Source organism: Vulpes lagopus, chromosome 11 (genome assembly GCF_018345385.1).
Source record: "Vulpes lagopus strain Blue_001 chromosome 11, ASM1834538v1, whole genome shotgun sequence".
Classification (NCBI taxonomy): domain Eukaryota; kingdom Metazoa; phylum Chordata; class Mammalia; order Carnivora; family Canidae; genus Vulpes; species Vulpes lagopus.
In genome coordinates, this window is record NC_054834.1 from 87,155,006 (window position 1) to 87,172,670 (window position 17,665).

The 17,665-nt window shown below is 35.3% G+C and overlaps 1 protein-coding gene across 1 annotated transcript in view; it reads right to left on the reverse strand.

The window, feature by feature from the left end:
- The window catches only part of KCNH7 (potassium voltage-gated channel subfamily H member 7), a 477,016-nt gene that overhangs the window by 18,540 nt on the left and 440,811 nt on the right, over positions 1-17,665 (reverse strand). The window contains exons 10-12 of the mRNA XM_041722501.1: positions 8,298-8,550; positions 5,166-5,371; positions 3,368-3,467 (exon numbers count right to left, since the gene is read on the reverse strand). Of these exons, the coding sequence (XP_041578435.1) occupies positions 3,368-3,467; positions 5,166-5,371; positions 8,298-8,550 (559 nt within the window). The remainder of the gene's footprint in view (positions 1-3,367; positions 3,468-5,165; positions 5,372-8,297; positions 8,551-17,665) is intronic.

Sequence of the window (17,665 nt, forward strand, 5' to 3'; positions counted from 1 at the left end):
TTTTCTGAAGGTTCTCTGTTCTTTATACTTTTGTATGTGTTTTTCTCCTATACATTGATTCTACATCAAAATATGTATAGAATGAGTGGCCACCTTTGGAACACGAAACTGGGGGGAATGGAAACTAGATTACTTTCAGCAAATTTTATACTTGCTGTAGCACCATGGAGTCCTGAAGACTAGAATAGGTTCTCAAGCTCTGGATGACTGGAGTTAATTGTGTTTTCACATTGCCCAAATCATGCTTACTCACTGACACACCAGGAAACTTCAAAGAGCTGCAGGCAGGCAAATCCCCTATCTATACTTTATATAAAATAAGTCTCTTAGACTAAGTCTGTGATTAAAGGAGAAGTTTCCAGAATCAATAGAAATGTCTAGTTGCATGAGCACAATATGCATTGTGAAATGCTCTTGGGGTCTTATCATGAGATAAAAACTTTAGATTATTTAGCTTGAGAATGAGAAAACTAAACAAGATTGAAAGATTTAATAAATCTTCAACTGTACGGGAAACATTATTGTATAGACAACACTTTCAAGTTGTTCTTCATATCCAGCAAGATAAAATAAGAGATTAACTTCAAGATAAGGGATTTTGATTAAGCCTACAGAAGAACAGCTTGACAGTAATGGTTCTGGTTTTAGAAAAAGTTACCAAGAGAATAATGAAAGACACTGCAGAAATAAATTATCACCTATTTGAGTGGTTTATTGTTCTGCAATCAGCTAGAGGACTCAACAATTAGCCCAATTCAATAAATATGTATCAACCATTCTTTGTTAAAGGAATCTGCAGTTTGATAGAGAAAAAGGACAATAAGCATTAACCACTGTGCAGGGCAGATTTTGACAATATCACCAAAGGAAAGTGACATGGGAATTCATAAAAGAAGGAGAATTTATATATTTGGGGAAATCAAGAAAAGAGTTCATATTGAGAACCATCATTCCACTTACTAGATAAGATGCTGTCCAATTCACGAATTGCTTATAAAGTCAATTATATCTCCCAGAAAAAAAGTTTATACTGAATACATCATTGGAAATTAACCATAACAAGAAAAAGGTAATTTTAGTAGATGAAAAAGTGGTTTGGTATGATTGCATATGCCTGTGTTAGAGAACAGGGAGGTAAATTCTGACTAAAGGAATGATATAAGCAAAAAGACAGAAATTATTTACATGGAAAAGAGGGCAGTTTAGTTTCCTTGAAGTGTAAAGTAAGTTGAAGCTGGAAGATGAGCTGCCCCAGGGAGAAAATTCAGAAAGGGGCCAAGGAGAGAACTTGGATGAAGAAGGCAAAAAGAGGAAGAGAATCAAAAGGAAGATGTTCAAATTCTATTTCGTTAATTAATTCACCCTTTCAACAAATATTTGCTGAATACATGCTATGAGATAAGCACTGAAGTTATAGGTGACTAAATAGCTCCCATCTCCATGGAGCTTAGGGTCTAGGAGGAAACAAGATTGATTAAATAGGGATGCCTGGGTGGTTCAGTTGGTTAAGCGTCTGCCTTTGGCTCAGGTCATGATTCCAGGACCCTGGCGTCAGGCTCCCTGCTCAGTGGGGAGCCTGCTTCTCCCTCTCCCTCTGCAGTTCCCCTGGCTTGTGCTTGCTCTCTCTTTCTCTCTCTGTCAAATAAATAAATAAATAAATAAATAAATAAATAAATAAATAAAATCTTAAAAAAAACATTGATTAAATAATGGTGCAAATAGACACAGAAATACAACTGGAATTAAGGCTGCATAATAGAGGAGCTGCTGGGAGAGAGATAGCTTAGGGTTGTTGAGGGAAGGGAAAATCCTTAGAAGGGATGTTCTTTAAATATGTGCATGACATAAACATAATTGCATTTAGAAAAAAAAAATCACCAGTGGCCCACTGTAGGGAATAGATGAGAAAGGGCAAGCTGGGTGTTGGGAGGTGAGTTGTGATGCTGTTTCAGTATTCTGGGTGACAGATTAGAGTAGCTTGGCCTAGAGTTGTAGCTAAGAAGGTATAGAAAAGTGAACCAAAAGGGACCCTGTGTAAAGACTAAATGAATGTACTGGAACAGCAATAACAAGACTTGTTGCCAGAGTTGATGGAGAGGTTGAGAGAAGGTCACCTCCTGGATAGATACATGGTTTGTGCTATTGATTGGGTGGTGGTTCCATTTTTAGAGACATGGCAATTGATGGAGAGACAGGTTTCTGGAGGGACATCATGAGTTCAATTTAGGAAATGCTGGGTTTGAGCCACCTTTGAGATTTCAAGTTGATGGTTTAATAGGCAGTTGGATACATGAAGTTAAAGCTCACATGGTCTGGGATTAAGATATAAATATTCACATCTTTTATGTGAGAATATAATTAAACAATATAAATGAGATCACACGGGAAAAGTTCACATAGGATGAGAAGAAAAGAGGGCCTAGAGCCACACCTTGAGAAATTCTAGTAACTAATAACTGGTTTAGAAGATAACGATGCTGTAATTCTCTTCAGGGAATTACTGAGCGTTAGAAGGAAAATTGGAAGAAGGTATCATCACAGATGGCCAGAGAAGGCTGCTCAAGAAAAAGAGGGGGCTTGTTCTGCTGAGAACCAAATAAGGTTTAGACTAGAACGCTTGTCAGATCAGCATGGGGGCAAGAGTGGAGACTTCTTCAGGAAAACCCTCTCTTACCAACCCAAGCACAATTAAATACACCTTCATCTGGGTTTCCACTGAGGTATGAGGTTCTTCTTTCACCTCCCTGCTATTTTTATTCAAAATTACAAAAGATGTGGCTTCTCCCTTCCTAGGGAAGGTAGGGGCTGTTTTACACAATTAGTTTCTCGGAAATTGAGCGGTTCTCTAAAAATGTGAAATGTGAAATATTGGTTGAATACATGAGTAAAACATAAAGAATAGTTAGAGGGGCAGAAAAAGTCAGAGAGGACAAGGAGTGGCAGGTCCCTCGGAGTGTAAGGATGACTAGGTCTAACCAATACCACCTTCAACCACGTCATACATGTAAGAGGATTGAGCACTCAGCCTGTAACAAGGGTCCTCCCTCCAGAACACTCTGGTCAGGACTTTGAGTGCAGTTATTCAACTATTAATTGGCCTCCTTTTCTCTCTCTCTCTCTTTTTCTTTTTTTACCCAGCCTACTCTGTATCTCTTTCTGTGATGTCTCGATCAGATGGCTTTGCTGAATGACATCATTGAGAGCTAGCAATCAGTCACCCTATCATTAGCTACTGAAAAAAGCAAAGGATCTGCCTAAATCTGAATGAAACTCCCCCTTGAAAGCAGTAGTAACTGAGTATTTAGCTAGAAGACCTAATAACCACATGCTGTACATTTATTTAAACTTTAGAAATAAAATGAATTACCTTTATCTCCTTCACTATCGAATGAGAATTTCCTTCTTCGTAGTTTACAGTTGTCTCCTTCAGAATCATTCACGGACTGTGATCGTAGTAAGAGATCAGCCTTTGTTAACGGACATGAAGATAAAATGGAAGATTACTCAATTTGAACATAATGTTATGTCAGTAAATTCCTTACTGTTTCATACCATTTCAAGCATTTTGAGTTGAGGCTTATTTATTAGATTGCAGGCAAATAGCTACAATACTTTGCTTCCTGGTTGTCTCTAAATTATAAAACGGACTGATAGACTAATTCTAGTAGTTTCACCATCTGATGAGGAAATCATAGTTATAGAAGCTATTTATCAGAAATGTTTGAGGATAATGTCAACATTTAGAGACAACATAATCTTTCATGTGGAACGTAACTTGGTAAGGTTAAAATAAAAATAATAATTAAAAATATTGTTTTACTGTGGAGAAAAAAGCTAAAGTCAATTATAACTAGCTATGATGTTTAAATACATGGAAATGATTGCAAAGTTAAATTTTACAACAATAAATATAAGGTTAAATTCAATGAACACTGTGCTTTAAGCATTTTATTATTTTGAGCTATTATTATATTCCCAGTCCCTCCTTCCTCCCCCTCTGGATAATATTATCATTCTTGTAATAAAAATGGATGCTCCCAAATAAATAAAACAAATGGAAGCTCCTATTTTTTGTATTTGGTTGCTACCTAAACTTTTTCTGTAAAGTTCTTGTTTTTCAAGGCAAAATCAGAATGAGGTTGGTGACATTAAACTGAAATCTTAAGAAAGTACTGAATTCATAAAAACAACATATGCTCTTGATAACTTGACCCTCTTATCACCTAGATATTTCTCAACTTCTCAGTATTTTGAAAAGAAGCAATTATCTGAGCTGGTGCTTTGTGTATTAAACGGTACCCTGGTGATCTTACAAGTTTATCCTCTTTAAGTCTCTCATAGTAGCTGAGAATGACTGTAACTCTGGGAGAATTAAATCTACTACCTTTTACCTCACTATTGACTTGAGGATTTTTTTTTCTAGAGAATATATTTGAACATTTGGAAGTGTCAAAAGCCCAACATTTGGTCTCTGACAAAAAGCTATTTAGAATCAGAGCTGGGGTAATGAGGTTTGGGGGGAAAGGAGGAGAAATAAACTAGTAATAAATTGCAGGCTGCAATTCTATATTATTAGAATAGTGACAAGCCATAAAAACACATTTTCATAGTAGAAGAGAGTGAGGGATACAAGGGCTACACTAATTTTGACTCAGGTTTAAGCCTGATTAATTTATACTCTGTGATTTGGAAATTGTGTGAAATATGGGCCTAAATTTGAATGAGTTTAATTTTTTTTTTCATTATTATTAAAAAGACCTTGCTAACAAGTGTGTGGTATAAATAATATCTGGGAAAATATTTTTAACACTGGTGTAAGATAAGCTTTTCAAATGGACTTTCAATAGCCTAGGATCACCCATTTCTTAACAAAGAAATGATACACTCAGTATAAACTATGGCTATTTTAAATCCAGTGTGTCACCTAAGAGTTCCTGAAAGGTCAAATTTAGTTGACTTACTTAAAGTTATCCAGTTTATTTGAAAGTAATTAGACTGAATTCCTTCCGTGTAATTTAGAAATTCCAACATGAAGTTGGCTTTTCCTTCCAAGTGTTTAGAAATGGTAAAGTTTGGCTATATTTTGCTTGATCTTTCAGAAGCATTTTGGCAACCCAAGAATAAAGTGTCACAAGTACAAAAATAAGCAAACCATTAACATCTACCTTTGCACTCTCATGTCTTAGGTTAAAAGTCAACTCTAGGTTTGTGAGAAAGTGATCGGAAAACTCAGGATACATATCCAGAACTTCTAGCAAGTCTTCTCTCTGGATCTTATGCAAGTCACAGTATGTAAGAGCTCTCACATCTGCATTAGACTTCCCTGGTTTAGCATAAAGATGAACCATTTCTCCAAAGATATCGTTTTTTCCTAAAAAAATAAAAATTAAAAAATTAAAAAGGAGGTAAAAGGAAGTTCAGACTTAATGTTTTCTTCCTAACAGTACAAGGAGACCACTGACCAAGCCCTGGACCAAAGACTTCAAATGGAAGATCCCATGGCCAACAGACACTCGGGCAGCAAAATGATACTATCTCCTCCTGACTGCCTCAGTCATGCTTGTTTGCTGAGTGGAATTATACCTCTTAACATACTGGTCCTAGTATAATTCCTATTATTTCCTTGTTTTGATTCTTTGGTTAAATGTCTAGGGATGCCACAAATATGACTTTAGTCTGCTCTGCCCTATAAGGCTAGAAAAGGGTCTTGCCACATAGTCGGGGTGGTCTAATTTTGTCAATCCAGGAATATGAATTTGGCAGTGATCAGATTCACAAACTTTCTATCTCAGGATGGTCTTGGGGTGGGGGTGATGCCAAGCACTGGGGCCTAGTGGAACGCTTTCAATACTAAGAGGACTAGTGTTGTAATTTGAACACATCTTGTTTCCTTTGGTAACCACTTTTGGATTTGGCCTTGATGAATTTGTCCAATTGTTTAATAAGTCTAGTTTTATTTATAGTCTTGCCTTTTTACCAAATGGCGTTTATTCTAAAAGTGTGTCCTTCTTGCTTTCTTGACAAACCTGGGATTATTTCAGTATCTGGCTTTCTGATGGGTCCTCCTCATCCCCTCTGCCTAGCCACATGCCACCTGCTCTTTCAGGCTTTGTTCAATAGCGAGGATGATGTCAGCAACAACAAATGCTTATTGAGAATTAAGTAGGTGCCAGGCACTGTGTCAAATGCTTAGGTGAATTATCTCATTTAATCTCCAAAATAATCTCATAAAGAAATTACTACTTATTACCTAAATATTATGACCAATGAAAGAAGATTAAAGAGGTAAACTGATTAGGTCAAGGTCACCTACTTTGTTGGGTGAAGGGTGGGAGAGAGTAGCCATGATTAAATCCCATGCATTCTGACTCCAGTCAAAATCATTTCACACTTGGTATGTTTGATCTTCTCCCAATATTTTACTAGAATGTCATGGCCACTTTGTTTTTTCTGTCTCTAAATGTCAAGACACTTAAAAATTACGCCTGTGGAATACATGCTTAATAATTACTGCTAAGTTATTGATCATATAACTTTTAAAGATTGTCAATGGCAGTGTAAAATGGTACTTTCTTACATGTATCATGAAGCTTCTTTTCAGATTTAGAAAAAACCTTTCTGGATCTGTTAAGTTAGTTTTTGATAGTTTATATATACTCGATTATGGAAATTATCAAAGACTTTTAAGCTATAAAACTCTAATTGGTCAAAATTATCTTACTTTAAATGTGAATCAGAGAGAAATCAGAGAGCATATCTCCATGACAGAATTTGATATGGGCAAGACTATATTAACTTTGTTTTTAATAAATACTTTACTTCAAACCTGTAATGAACAATCATAATTTGTGAGGATTTTACATGGCAATGGGGACAGAAAAAGAGGATCTCTTGAAATTATACTTTTAATACTTTGGTTATGGATGTTGTCAAAGAAAAGCTCTCAACTAAATTCAGCATGAGCTTTGCGTTTTAATTAGTTTACATGACTGTAAATGAGCAAAAACTATACCAGTCAGTGTGTACTGCTTAACTACTCTAAAATTACTGTTTTATAAAGCGAGAAGGCTTGTTACCTCCCTGTAGAAGCTGGGGCAGGCAGATTCTAAGATCAGGAATGCAATGAAGCATGCTTCTTTTCTGGCAGCCTACAGAGCAAATTGTCAAGGCCAAACAGGGTGAAAGTCCAACTTTATTATGTAGCTGCTACCTGATTTATGTTTTTATTCTTTGCCTGCTTATTGAATCGTAAACCAAATCGTGCATCTTGTCAATCTGGGATTTAAAGAAAACTGTCACTATAATAAAATTATCAAAATATATAGGAATTACTCAAACTTCTTCATCCTGTGCTAGGCCATACTCTGGTTCTGCACAGCAGCAAAGAAAACAGACAACATCCTGGTCCTTTGGATGTTAAAATCAAGAATCTAGTGAAAGGAAATAATTGAATCACATGCTCATTATTTAAATGGACCTAGATTTAATCCACGGGACAACAAGGGGGTGCATATGTTCACAAATACTGGGGGTAGGCATTCCCATGGGGAAACTGGGGCTTAACCTTCCTGGCTAGGTGGTAGGGGAGGAAAACTGATATCCTTTCTCTCTGCTCCTTTCCTCTTTCTCACTGTTCTAATATTCAGAAGAAGTCCTATAAGTTCACACTGACTAAATTTGGTCTTGAAGAGACAGATTGGACAGATGGACTTTCTTTTGCACCCAAACCAGTTTAATTTACTAGTAATTTCAATCTCTTCACCACCTTTATCCCTGGGTGCTAAGTTCATAGCTCTCTATATTACTTAGGTAAGGTTTTATATAATTCCATCTGATGGGACGTAGCAGGTAAAAGTGCAGAGCAAATAGATGAAATTTATCAACACATAAATGCAGTTCATGACAGGGCATTTGTGCATGCTAGCGAGTATCTTACAATGTACACATTTTATTTAAGGTGTTAAGGGCGCTAGCATGAATCCAAGGTTCTCCAACATGAAAAGCAAAATGTTGACTATTTTCATACATTTGGCCTCAAATGCTTAAGTAGCTGCCAAGAATTAAAGAGAGTCATGGAAATGTTTACACATCAGAGAAAAAGTGAGACAGTCAAGAAAACATACTTTCTGCAAGGTCAATTTGATTTGGATTGAATTTTAAATAAAGCTTTAAGACTACCGATCAGTCTTAAATAGTACTCATAGATGAATAGATCGGTCCTGTTTTCTATCATTTTAAACTACACATCGCAGCAGCTACTAACTCAATTTGTCACCATCCAGTTCTGAAACACTCACCCAGAATAGCTACCACAATGTCATCTTTGAGGATTTCAATGGAGCCTCTGGATAGGAAATAAAGTGCAGTGAGGACATCCCCACAGTGAACCAGGGTGTCTCCTGGAGGTGCATGGGTTGTCTTGAACTTCATTGCCAAAGCTCTAAGGCAACCTTTACTCGCCCCCCGAAAGGCTTTGCAGTTTTGCAGCAAAGTCTGGTTGAGATGTAGACAAATGTCAGCTTGTAAACATTCTGGGAAGCCCTTTAGGACCTGAAGAAGAAAACACAAAGAGTTTCATACTACCAGTGCACAGGGTACATCCACCTGAGAAGTAAAGTCTATTTCTTGCTCACAGAGCTGCAGGTGTAGTCATTGTCACACGAGTTCTTACAACGCTTCTACCTTGCCTGCCTTACTGAATGCTTGGTGTGCTAAACATGTCAGAATTTTAACTCGAATACCTGTTCTCTGAATTAACTGCAGGCATTCAGACTCAACACAAGTGCCGTCTCATTAAAATGTAATGCCTATGTTTCACACTGCTTCTCATTCCCTGCATTATGTGAGGTAGTATCATACTGTGCACATGGATAATGCAATGTGACAATTAGTAAGACATAACTAATGAAAGGCGATGCAGCTCAAAAGACAACCTTTTAAAGGAATCTCAAGTCAGTTTGGATTGCTGTCTCTGGTACACTTCTTAATTGTAACTAGTAAAAATAGTGATCCTGAAAGAGCTATGGTATTTTTAGTGTCATATACCAGAGAGTGCTCTTAGGTAGCAGTACGTGGAATATTTATGTTTCATATGCATACAATTAATACTAAATATTTTGGTAAACACTGAAAAGAGAGAAAGGGAAGGAGAATGGCAACCATACTTGAAGTATAGTTATGTTTTCAGAACTGGAAATTATGCAAAAGTTTACAGTGCAAATGTAAAGCTTCTAACACTACCGTTTTGACAACCTATTCAGTGACTAAATTAAATCTTGTAGAAGAGATTAAATAATAGCTTGTGACAAATGCCATTCAATTTAAACTGTATACAATTTTATATTATTTTATAAAATTCCCAGTATACAATAGACCAAAGACACTCAACTCTTGCTTCTCTGTGTCCTAGCTTATTTTGGGTGTCATAGATAGGTTTTAATTCTCATGCTGACTTTCCTCTGTCAGTAAAAATAAATCCACTTAAATGTGCTTTGGAGTATGGGGGAGAGGCTTAATAATGTTATTTTAGGATTTCCTAACTTTGGGGTCAATCTTGCTATTGCTGTTCCATAGAGCTAAAAGTAATCATGAATTATTCATACAGAAAATTGAAATGTATATGGTCCACAGAAGGACTACAAATTACACTAAATTTGAGTTAACTTAAATTTATTTTTACCTTAAATGTTAAAGCAGTCACAAGTGTACTGTTTCTGTAGGACCACTGTGTGATGTAGTTGGTCGGACTGGCCATGGTATCATACAAACAGATCAATGAGAGATCTAAAACATTACAGCCACTAACTCAAATCTTGTTTCCTTTGTATAGTCACTTACAGAAATGGGTCAAGGGTGTTTTAGAAGAAAACCCACAGAATATGAGTTCTGGTCTTGAATTTGCCACAGGTTGACACTTGTGCAAGTCACTTCATCTATCTGTGTTTCTTTGCCAGAGAATAAGAGCTTTTTTGATTTTGAAATTTGTTATAAGTTACCAGTAAATAGTGGGCCAATTTCTAGACACTGCTTACCCAGCTCTACATGGCTGTAGGAACCCAGACATTTATCCTGAAGTTTCTATATTACCTGGCTCAGACCCCAAAGAAATGAGCCTTCCTCTTATCTGAATTCCTGGGCACTCTTTGAAACCTCTGTCCTTAATTCCATCGTTCAGACGTTGTCTACATGACTGGACTCCTACCAGATTTCCTGCTTGGACTGAAACCCTCGCCAAAATGATAACTTGCCTAGTGTTTGCCCATTTCTGCTTTTTGGGGGCTAGAGGCTCTTTCTCCACTCTTTGTCATATCCTAACAACTCAGCTCCTCTCATAAAACCACCCCTCTGGTAGATCGCTGATTCCTTCTACTGGTCTAAACGATCACATGGAATTCTGGCAAGTGATGCTAGACTAGAGTTAAGCATAGTTTACACAGTGTTTTCTGAAATGGGGCTACTTTATTTAAGGATGCTATAGTAGGAAAATCCCAGTTCACTGTCTTCCTGCATATGATTTCCTTTTCCTCCTGAAGCCCACTGTTGTGGGCTTCTCAGATGTTCCCATACAGATAAAAACATAAAGAGTATCATGCCAAGTAACAAGGTAATATGTCTATTTTTCTCCTAAGATTTGGCTATAAAAATGTACAAAAGACATTTATATTTCACATAAATGGGGAAGTAGCAGTTTTCCTATAATAGTTTGGATGAGATTATTGAGCTTGTAACTGCTATTACTGGCATTTTCCTGTGTTATACTTCCCGAGTATAGCCTGCTTATAAAAGGAAAAATTGTGCATGTGTGTGCGTGTGCGTGCTTTGAATTAGAAGGTGCAGATGAGCTAGAGGTAGGGGTTACTCATTTCTCTGAGTATGTTAGATGAGCTATGGAATCAGGCATGAGTTGAAGTTCTAGTTCTGACACTAGTTGTGAATTGGTTAATTCAGTTAACTTTTCTTGAGATTCAGTTTTTTCAACTGTAAAAATAATTAATAATACCTACTTCATAGGATTGTGCCCACAATTAAATGTGATCATGTATGTAAATTATCCCATCCATTCTGTGGAACAGTTTACTCTTGACTTTTTTTCTTTCTTTCTTTCTTTCTTTCTTTCTTTCTTTCTTTCTTTCTCTCTCTCTCTCTTTCTTTTTTTTTTTTCTTTCTTGTCACACACATTGCTCCTAAAGAATGGGTAAATTCTCTTTAGCTAAAAATTGAGAAATATAACACCCACTGAATTCTTCCTGGTTTCTTTGGTGAATAAGAAATTCACCACTAAGTTTTGTGTTCCATTGCTTCAACAGTTTAAGGTTTTTTATTCTTCTCCTCTCTCTAACTTTTGTTTCCTATTTCTGACTTGTGTTAAATGTTTTGGCTTCCTTGCACTTAGGTTTTCACTGTGACTTGTCTTAAATGCTTTTTGTAAGTAGGCAGGTACTAAATCAATACAAATGTGTTCTTGGAATGCCAATATTCTTAGAATCACTCACAAAGTCATACAAAGTATTTGGGAAAGTTTTTCAACACTATTCTCTTCTCAAATGTCCTTGTTGGTTTTTTTTGTTGTTGTTTTGTTTTGTTTTAATAATAAATTTATTTTTTATTGGTGTTCAATTTGCTAACATACAGAATAACACCCAGTGCTCATCCCATCAAGTGCCCCCCTCAGTGCCCGTCCTTGTTAAGTGTCATTTCCTTGCATTTATCCTGTCAGATGTGACACCCATTGGAAAGAATGGCCTCAAGTTGGAGGTAGCACAGAGTTTCACAGAGATGTTTTTGCTTGCTCAGGGAAAAGACATGCACATGTTGGCATGAAGGACTTATCTGGATTAAGGAATTCTCCGGTGGTGTTAGCCTTTCACTATCTTTCTTAATTTTCTTAAGTTAGTTACAAGTAAAAGTCAATAGAAGTTAATATTTAGTAATTGAATCTCTTACTAGCCCAGAGGTTTAAATGTCTCACATAAGTTAGCAGCTTTGGAATCTGGGGTATGCCTAAGAAATGGGACTTTAAAAGCAGAGTTAAAAGAGAGAGCTTATAGAGAAATAGAGTAGGAGAACATTGAAAAGACTGAGGATAATGGGGTAGATTTAAGTAGTATTCATCCTAGACTCCCATTACTATTGGTCTCAGCTGTGTTGCCTTCCTTACTTCCTATTCATTATACTTTTTTTTCATCAGATTTGATTCCTTTGCTAAACCACTTAACATGAAACTTCCTCACTTAACACTCAAATATTAGCATTCTTATCAGGCCTAGCAGATCTGGTTGTACAGAGAAGGTATGCCAAGCACACAGGTATCAAGATGCAAGCTGGTTTAGTGATTGTTATAATTACTTCCACTACACCATATACAACCTTCTTGTCTGTCAAGTTCTGAAGCTCTGAGGGTACACAGCACTTGACACTGTATCTCGAGTCATTATTTTTTGAGTTGATTTGATTTCATAGAGCAAGTAGCATGATCCAGAATCAGGCTCATGGTCTGCAGCTTGAAAAAATCGTTCTCTTCTTTTAGAAAATATGTAATAAGTATCTACTTTATACCGAGCACTTGACTAGGCATGGAAGCATTATGATGGGGAAAAAAACCAAAACATGTTCTGAACATATACCTGGCCCTTAAGCCTTTCTCTAAATGCCCAGATTTATATATGTAAATATGTAATCTGATATATATATATATATATATATATATATATATATATATATAGTCAGAATTTCCCACACTTCACTTTGCATGGACGTTTATAGTATACGTTTGGACATTTATAATACTAATGGCTGTTCAAATGAACCTTCAATATACAGTTAATTTAAGGTGAGTGAAAAGCTCCAATTTAACTTTTCTAATATTTGCAGTTATGGGGCATTTTAAAAACTTTCTGACGTTCCAGAAAATGTTTTCAAGGCTGATAAAAAATCCCATGTCTTTATTATGGTATAATGTTATTTGAATATTTTATAAATCTAAGGTTAACTTTCTTTCACTCAACTTTATGTGAATAAAAATCTCTGCAATCCTCAATTTACATAAGACAAATGAGACATTCATTATTGTAAGTGAGTTTGAAATGCCTTCTGTGACTACTAACAGGAATAAACCCCATAGCTTAGAACCAAAGGACATTGGCTTAAGGACATTCAAACAAGAATGGCCCAACAACTACACAAGATAGTATTATTAAATCAAACTAAAACTTTTTGAAGAAATCATAGAGAGAGAAAACTGAAATAATTATCCCATAGATAACACCTTTCAGACATGATCAGATATTAATTCAGAAGTATTTAACTTTATACTAACCTTCCCTCAAATATGTATGTACTGACACACATGTAGTGGAATAAATACTACAATATTGTTAATATTTGCAATTATGCATTGAGTGAATTCAAATTTTCTCCATTCTGAGCAATGAATACAAAATTTCGAAAGCAGTGGAACTGAGGTTAATGTAACTCTCCAATTTCTGATTTGATATGAGTATGTTCATCAAAATGACATTAGTCTTATTTACTTTTTAATAAGTAGATCCTTAAATTAAACTTATATACTTAGGCCAATAAAACAATTATGGTACCTATTTTATGTAATGAGGTTTCAATGAAAAATAATTTTGGTTCATGTCTATGACAGATTACAATTAGAGAAATGTGTCTTGAGCTTCAGTCAGTGGAGTCTGAGAAGAAGAAAATTAATCAATGTTAATTAAGATTATTATTATTTTTATATGAAACCTTTATATCACCCTTCATGGTGGGGCCTACTTTCTATTGGATTTTGCTCTGGAAATAATTCTTTTATAATCAAATTTCAACACAATTTTGTCTTTTAACAGTAACTATGTGTCCTATGGGTCAGGCAGGTGATTTATGGTCTTAAAAATGTGATTTTCTTCCCCACTCAGTTTAAGGCTTCCTTTTATTCTAGGAGTCTTCATGCTCCTGGCCCCACCAGTTGCAGGAGAGAACTTTATTTCCTCATACCTGCATGCTGATAGATAAGGATTTTCAAATAAAGTTAAAAATTCACAATATATTGATAATAAACTCATTATTCCTTCCTCAAATTTAAGACACATGATTCAGTGCTTACTGTCTCTTACCTTGGATTGCAAAATGCTCTTGTATGGTGGGTACACTTTCTAGGTTCTGTTAGAAGAGTATCAACAATGGGATTTTTACCATGACTCTCTCCAGATACTATCTATAGTTTTGGAAACCCTCTATTTGCTTTAGAAAGGACCAAAATATATTTTCTTATAGATAACCTCCTATCCAGATAATATTGGAAAATTGATTTATGTTGTAATGGCTAGTTTCTGATTTGTTTCACCTAGTATAGCTGCAGAGGGGTACATTCCCAAAGGTAGGCTGAAAAGGACACCATGAGAAAGACAGTCTGAGTATGCTAAATGTTTCCCCTAAACAGCAAATTAATCTTATGAACAAATTTGGTAACTATGATAACTGATATTAGGAAATTTTCTGAGGAAATTCTCTGGTTCATTAAATACACTTAGATCTTGACAAATTAGGATTAATCAAAAAACAAATTAACTCTCCCTATGACACACTAAACCTCAAGTGTGATTATCAAATAGATGATGCAAATAATATATTAAATCTTAAGTCTCTGCCCTAGAGCATAGCCTTAATATTTTATAGCATTTTCTGATTCTAATAGAATCATTGCCATGTAGGCATTCAGCATTTGGTAAATCTTTACCACTTATAAGATACCAAACCTCGATTTTTGTTGTTTCTGAAAGCTAATGTATTCCCTAATTTTGAGGTCATCCTAGGTCATATCATTGCTATGGTTACGATTTATCGTTAAGAAATAGGAAGCACGCGTTTTTCATGTATCCTTGGTTTAATACTTCTTGTTTAACCACTGATCATGATAGGTAGGTTCTCTTAGCAGTTTTAAACATTCAAGTACACATTCCCTAGTCTGAAACTCAAACTGCTTTGCTATCTGCTTTCTCATTTTATCTTCATGTGGCTAATGGGAATAAGGAATTATTTTATTGTATAGGAAGGGCATCATACCTGGCCAGATCGTTGGCAAAGCAAAGTATTAAGTAATCCTTAGCGTGGGCCATCATAATCCTTAAGAAAATTAATTTTCTACGTGTAACTTTTCAACATTTGTCACATGCAGATATAATTTAGAAGCAAAATCATGAACAGAACAAAAACTTGCCACACACAGACATGGGAAACAATGTCATAAATCCTGACCTGGTTTTGGTACAAGTAAAGGTTCCCTGAAAAATTAAAGTTTTCCCGCCTGCTTCTCCTTGCCTCTCTGGCAAATCTCACCACCAGTTAACAGCATTATATGTGAGATGATTCTTTGCTTTCAGAAAGACACTCAAACTTTAAATTGACCCCAATTAAGTCAGGGCCAGGGATGAGTTGGAGTGTGGGTAATGATGAGTAAGGCGGGGAGGATTTATTGCTTTTACATACATGTCTTTGTTACCTAGACTCTGGAGTTCTGCTAATTCAGCAAGAGCCTGACTTTAAAAAGTGCATTAGGATTTATGGTATGAGGTCCCAAAGGGTAACCGTAGAACCTACCAGGGTTTTTAAATGTAATAGGAGGAATCTGGATAAGGAGAAACAATTTTTGGACCTTCCTCTCAACCCAACTATTTGAGACAAAGAGTGAGAGAAGGTATTAACAAAATATAACTGTAGTAGGGTCTATTGGATGCTTTGCAAATACTTCTCAAATGCATTGATTGTAAATGACCTGAGCTTGCTTACAAAGAAAGGGAGAGGGGGTGCAATCTTCCAGGTAATGAAAAGAATGATTTAAGTACTACTTTGTACTTGATATGCCATCTTGAACTTAAATCTAGTTGTATGTTTCAGAAACATTTCTCATGTGATAATATTTTAGAACCATAATTTGATTGACTTATCAACTTTATATAAGGAATAGAGAGTGGTAATTACCTATTTATTTATTTATTTATTTATTACCCCATTTTTTAAATGTGAAAGCTGAAGCTTAATTGCATTTGGGATTTTAATTGTGGAAGAACTAAGACTTCAAATTTTGTCTAGGATTCCATCACCTATTGTGACTTGCCACAGCAGTCCGTTAGATTGGATGTTTAAAGTTGATCCCAATAGGTTCCCCATTCATTTAATTTATTGGTTTTATCAACAGCTAACACAGAATAGGAATGTAGCATAAATGTAATTTTCCAGTACCAGATAGGGTATTTGTACCAGTTAGGGTATTTGTACCAGTTAAGGTATTTGTTCCTCAGAAAGATTAGAGCCAGACAACAATTCCAATTGTTTTCTAGAGAAAGCAATGACTGTGTCAGCAATTATATATTTTTTTTTCACAAAATAGGAGAAGCTCTCAAAATAGAATTTTTCTTCCTCCTGATAGGAGGAGATTCCTTTTCTGTAAAATGTATTGATTCTTGCTGCCCCAGCACTCTGAATGTTCCAGTATTGTCCCTGTACATTTTTATTTCCACTAACTGAATTTTAAACCCACTGTGTTTGCTCTGAAACCTATTTATGCTGGCTGTAACTTGTCAGTGGAATTATATAATTTAATCATATTTTACATAAAAAAAATAAAATATGTGTAAAAAAAAAGGAAAGCAGGTTTCCCTCATCTCCATGACAATAATGCTAAGTGCTTTGGAAAATCTTTATAAAAGATGAGTTATTTTAAAAATTGCAACTACAGATTGCTTCTACTTTAAGTGTAGGTGCTTTAACACTTATAAAAGTAGAAGTGTTACATAGTCCATTAACTCTGATTAGAATCCAAAAAAATTAAAACTATTTAAAAATGACCAGAAAATCAGAAATATTTGGAAATTAAGAACCACACTCTATGATAACCTTTGAATCAAAGAAGAAATAATGTAAAAAGCAATAAAAGGAGAACATGTCATATTAAAACCCATGAAACCACAGAAAAGATTGCATTGAGAGGAAAATTCTCAATGCCTTCATTATTATAGAAGAAAGATTCAAATAATAAATGACCTTAATACAATGTTAAAAATAATAGGACAATCCAAAGGAATAAAAAAAAGGGCGAATTAATGAAGGCAAACTCTAGAAATAAAAAGAACAGTAGCAGGTATAAATTCATGCAAAGGCTAGTTCCTTGAACAAAATCCAGTGGAATTTATAAATTTTTCAAAAGCCTGTTAAAGGGAAGGAGAACAAAAATATACAAGTTTAGGAATGAGAAAGCAGGTGTACCTTTTGATATAGAAAAGATTAAGTGAGTTAGAAGAGAATTCTACATGCAATTTTACAACAACTTTGACAGCCTACGTGAAATGGATGAATTCTTCACAAAACATACATTACCAAAATTGACCAAGGAAGAAACAGAATAGATAATTACCATGGTAGAGTTGGAATGGTGACCTACTATGAAAACCTCCAGGACCACATGGTTTTACAGATGATTTCTTTAACAGTTAAAGAGCATATGAGTGTGCACCAATATCATTATAAAATAGATGCAAAACTTGAAAAAATTTACTAATCAACAAAATCAACAAAGAACCAAAAACTGTATGACCAATTAGGATTCATTTCAGGAATGCAAAGATATTTTAAAAGTATGAGTCTTAATGGTGAATTTATTTGTATT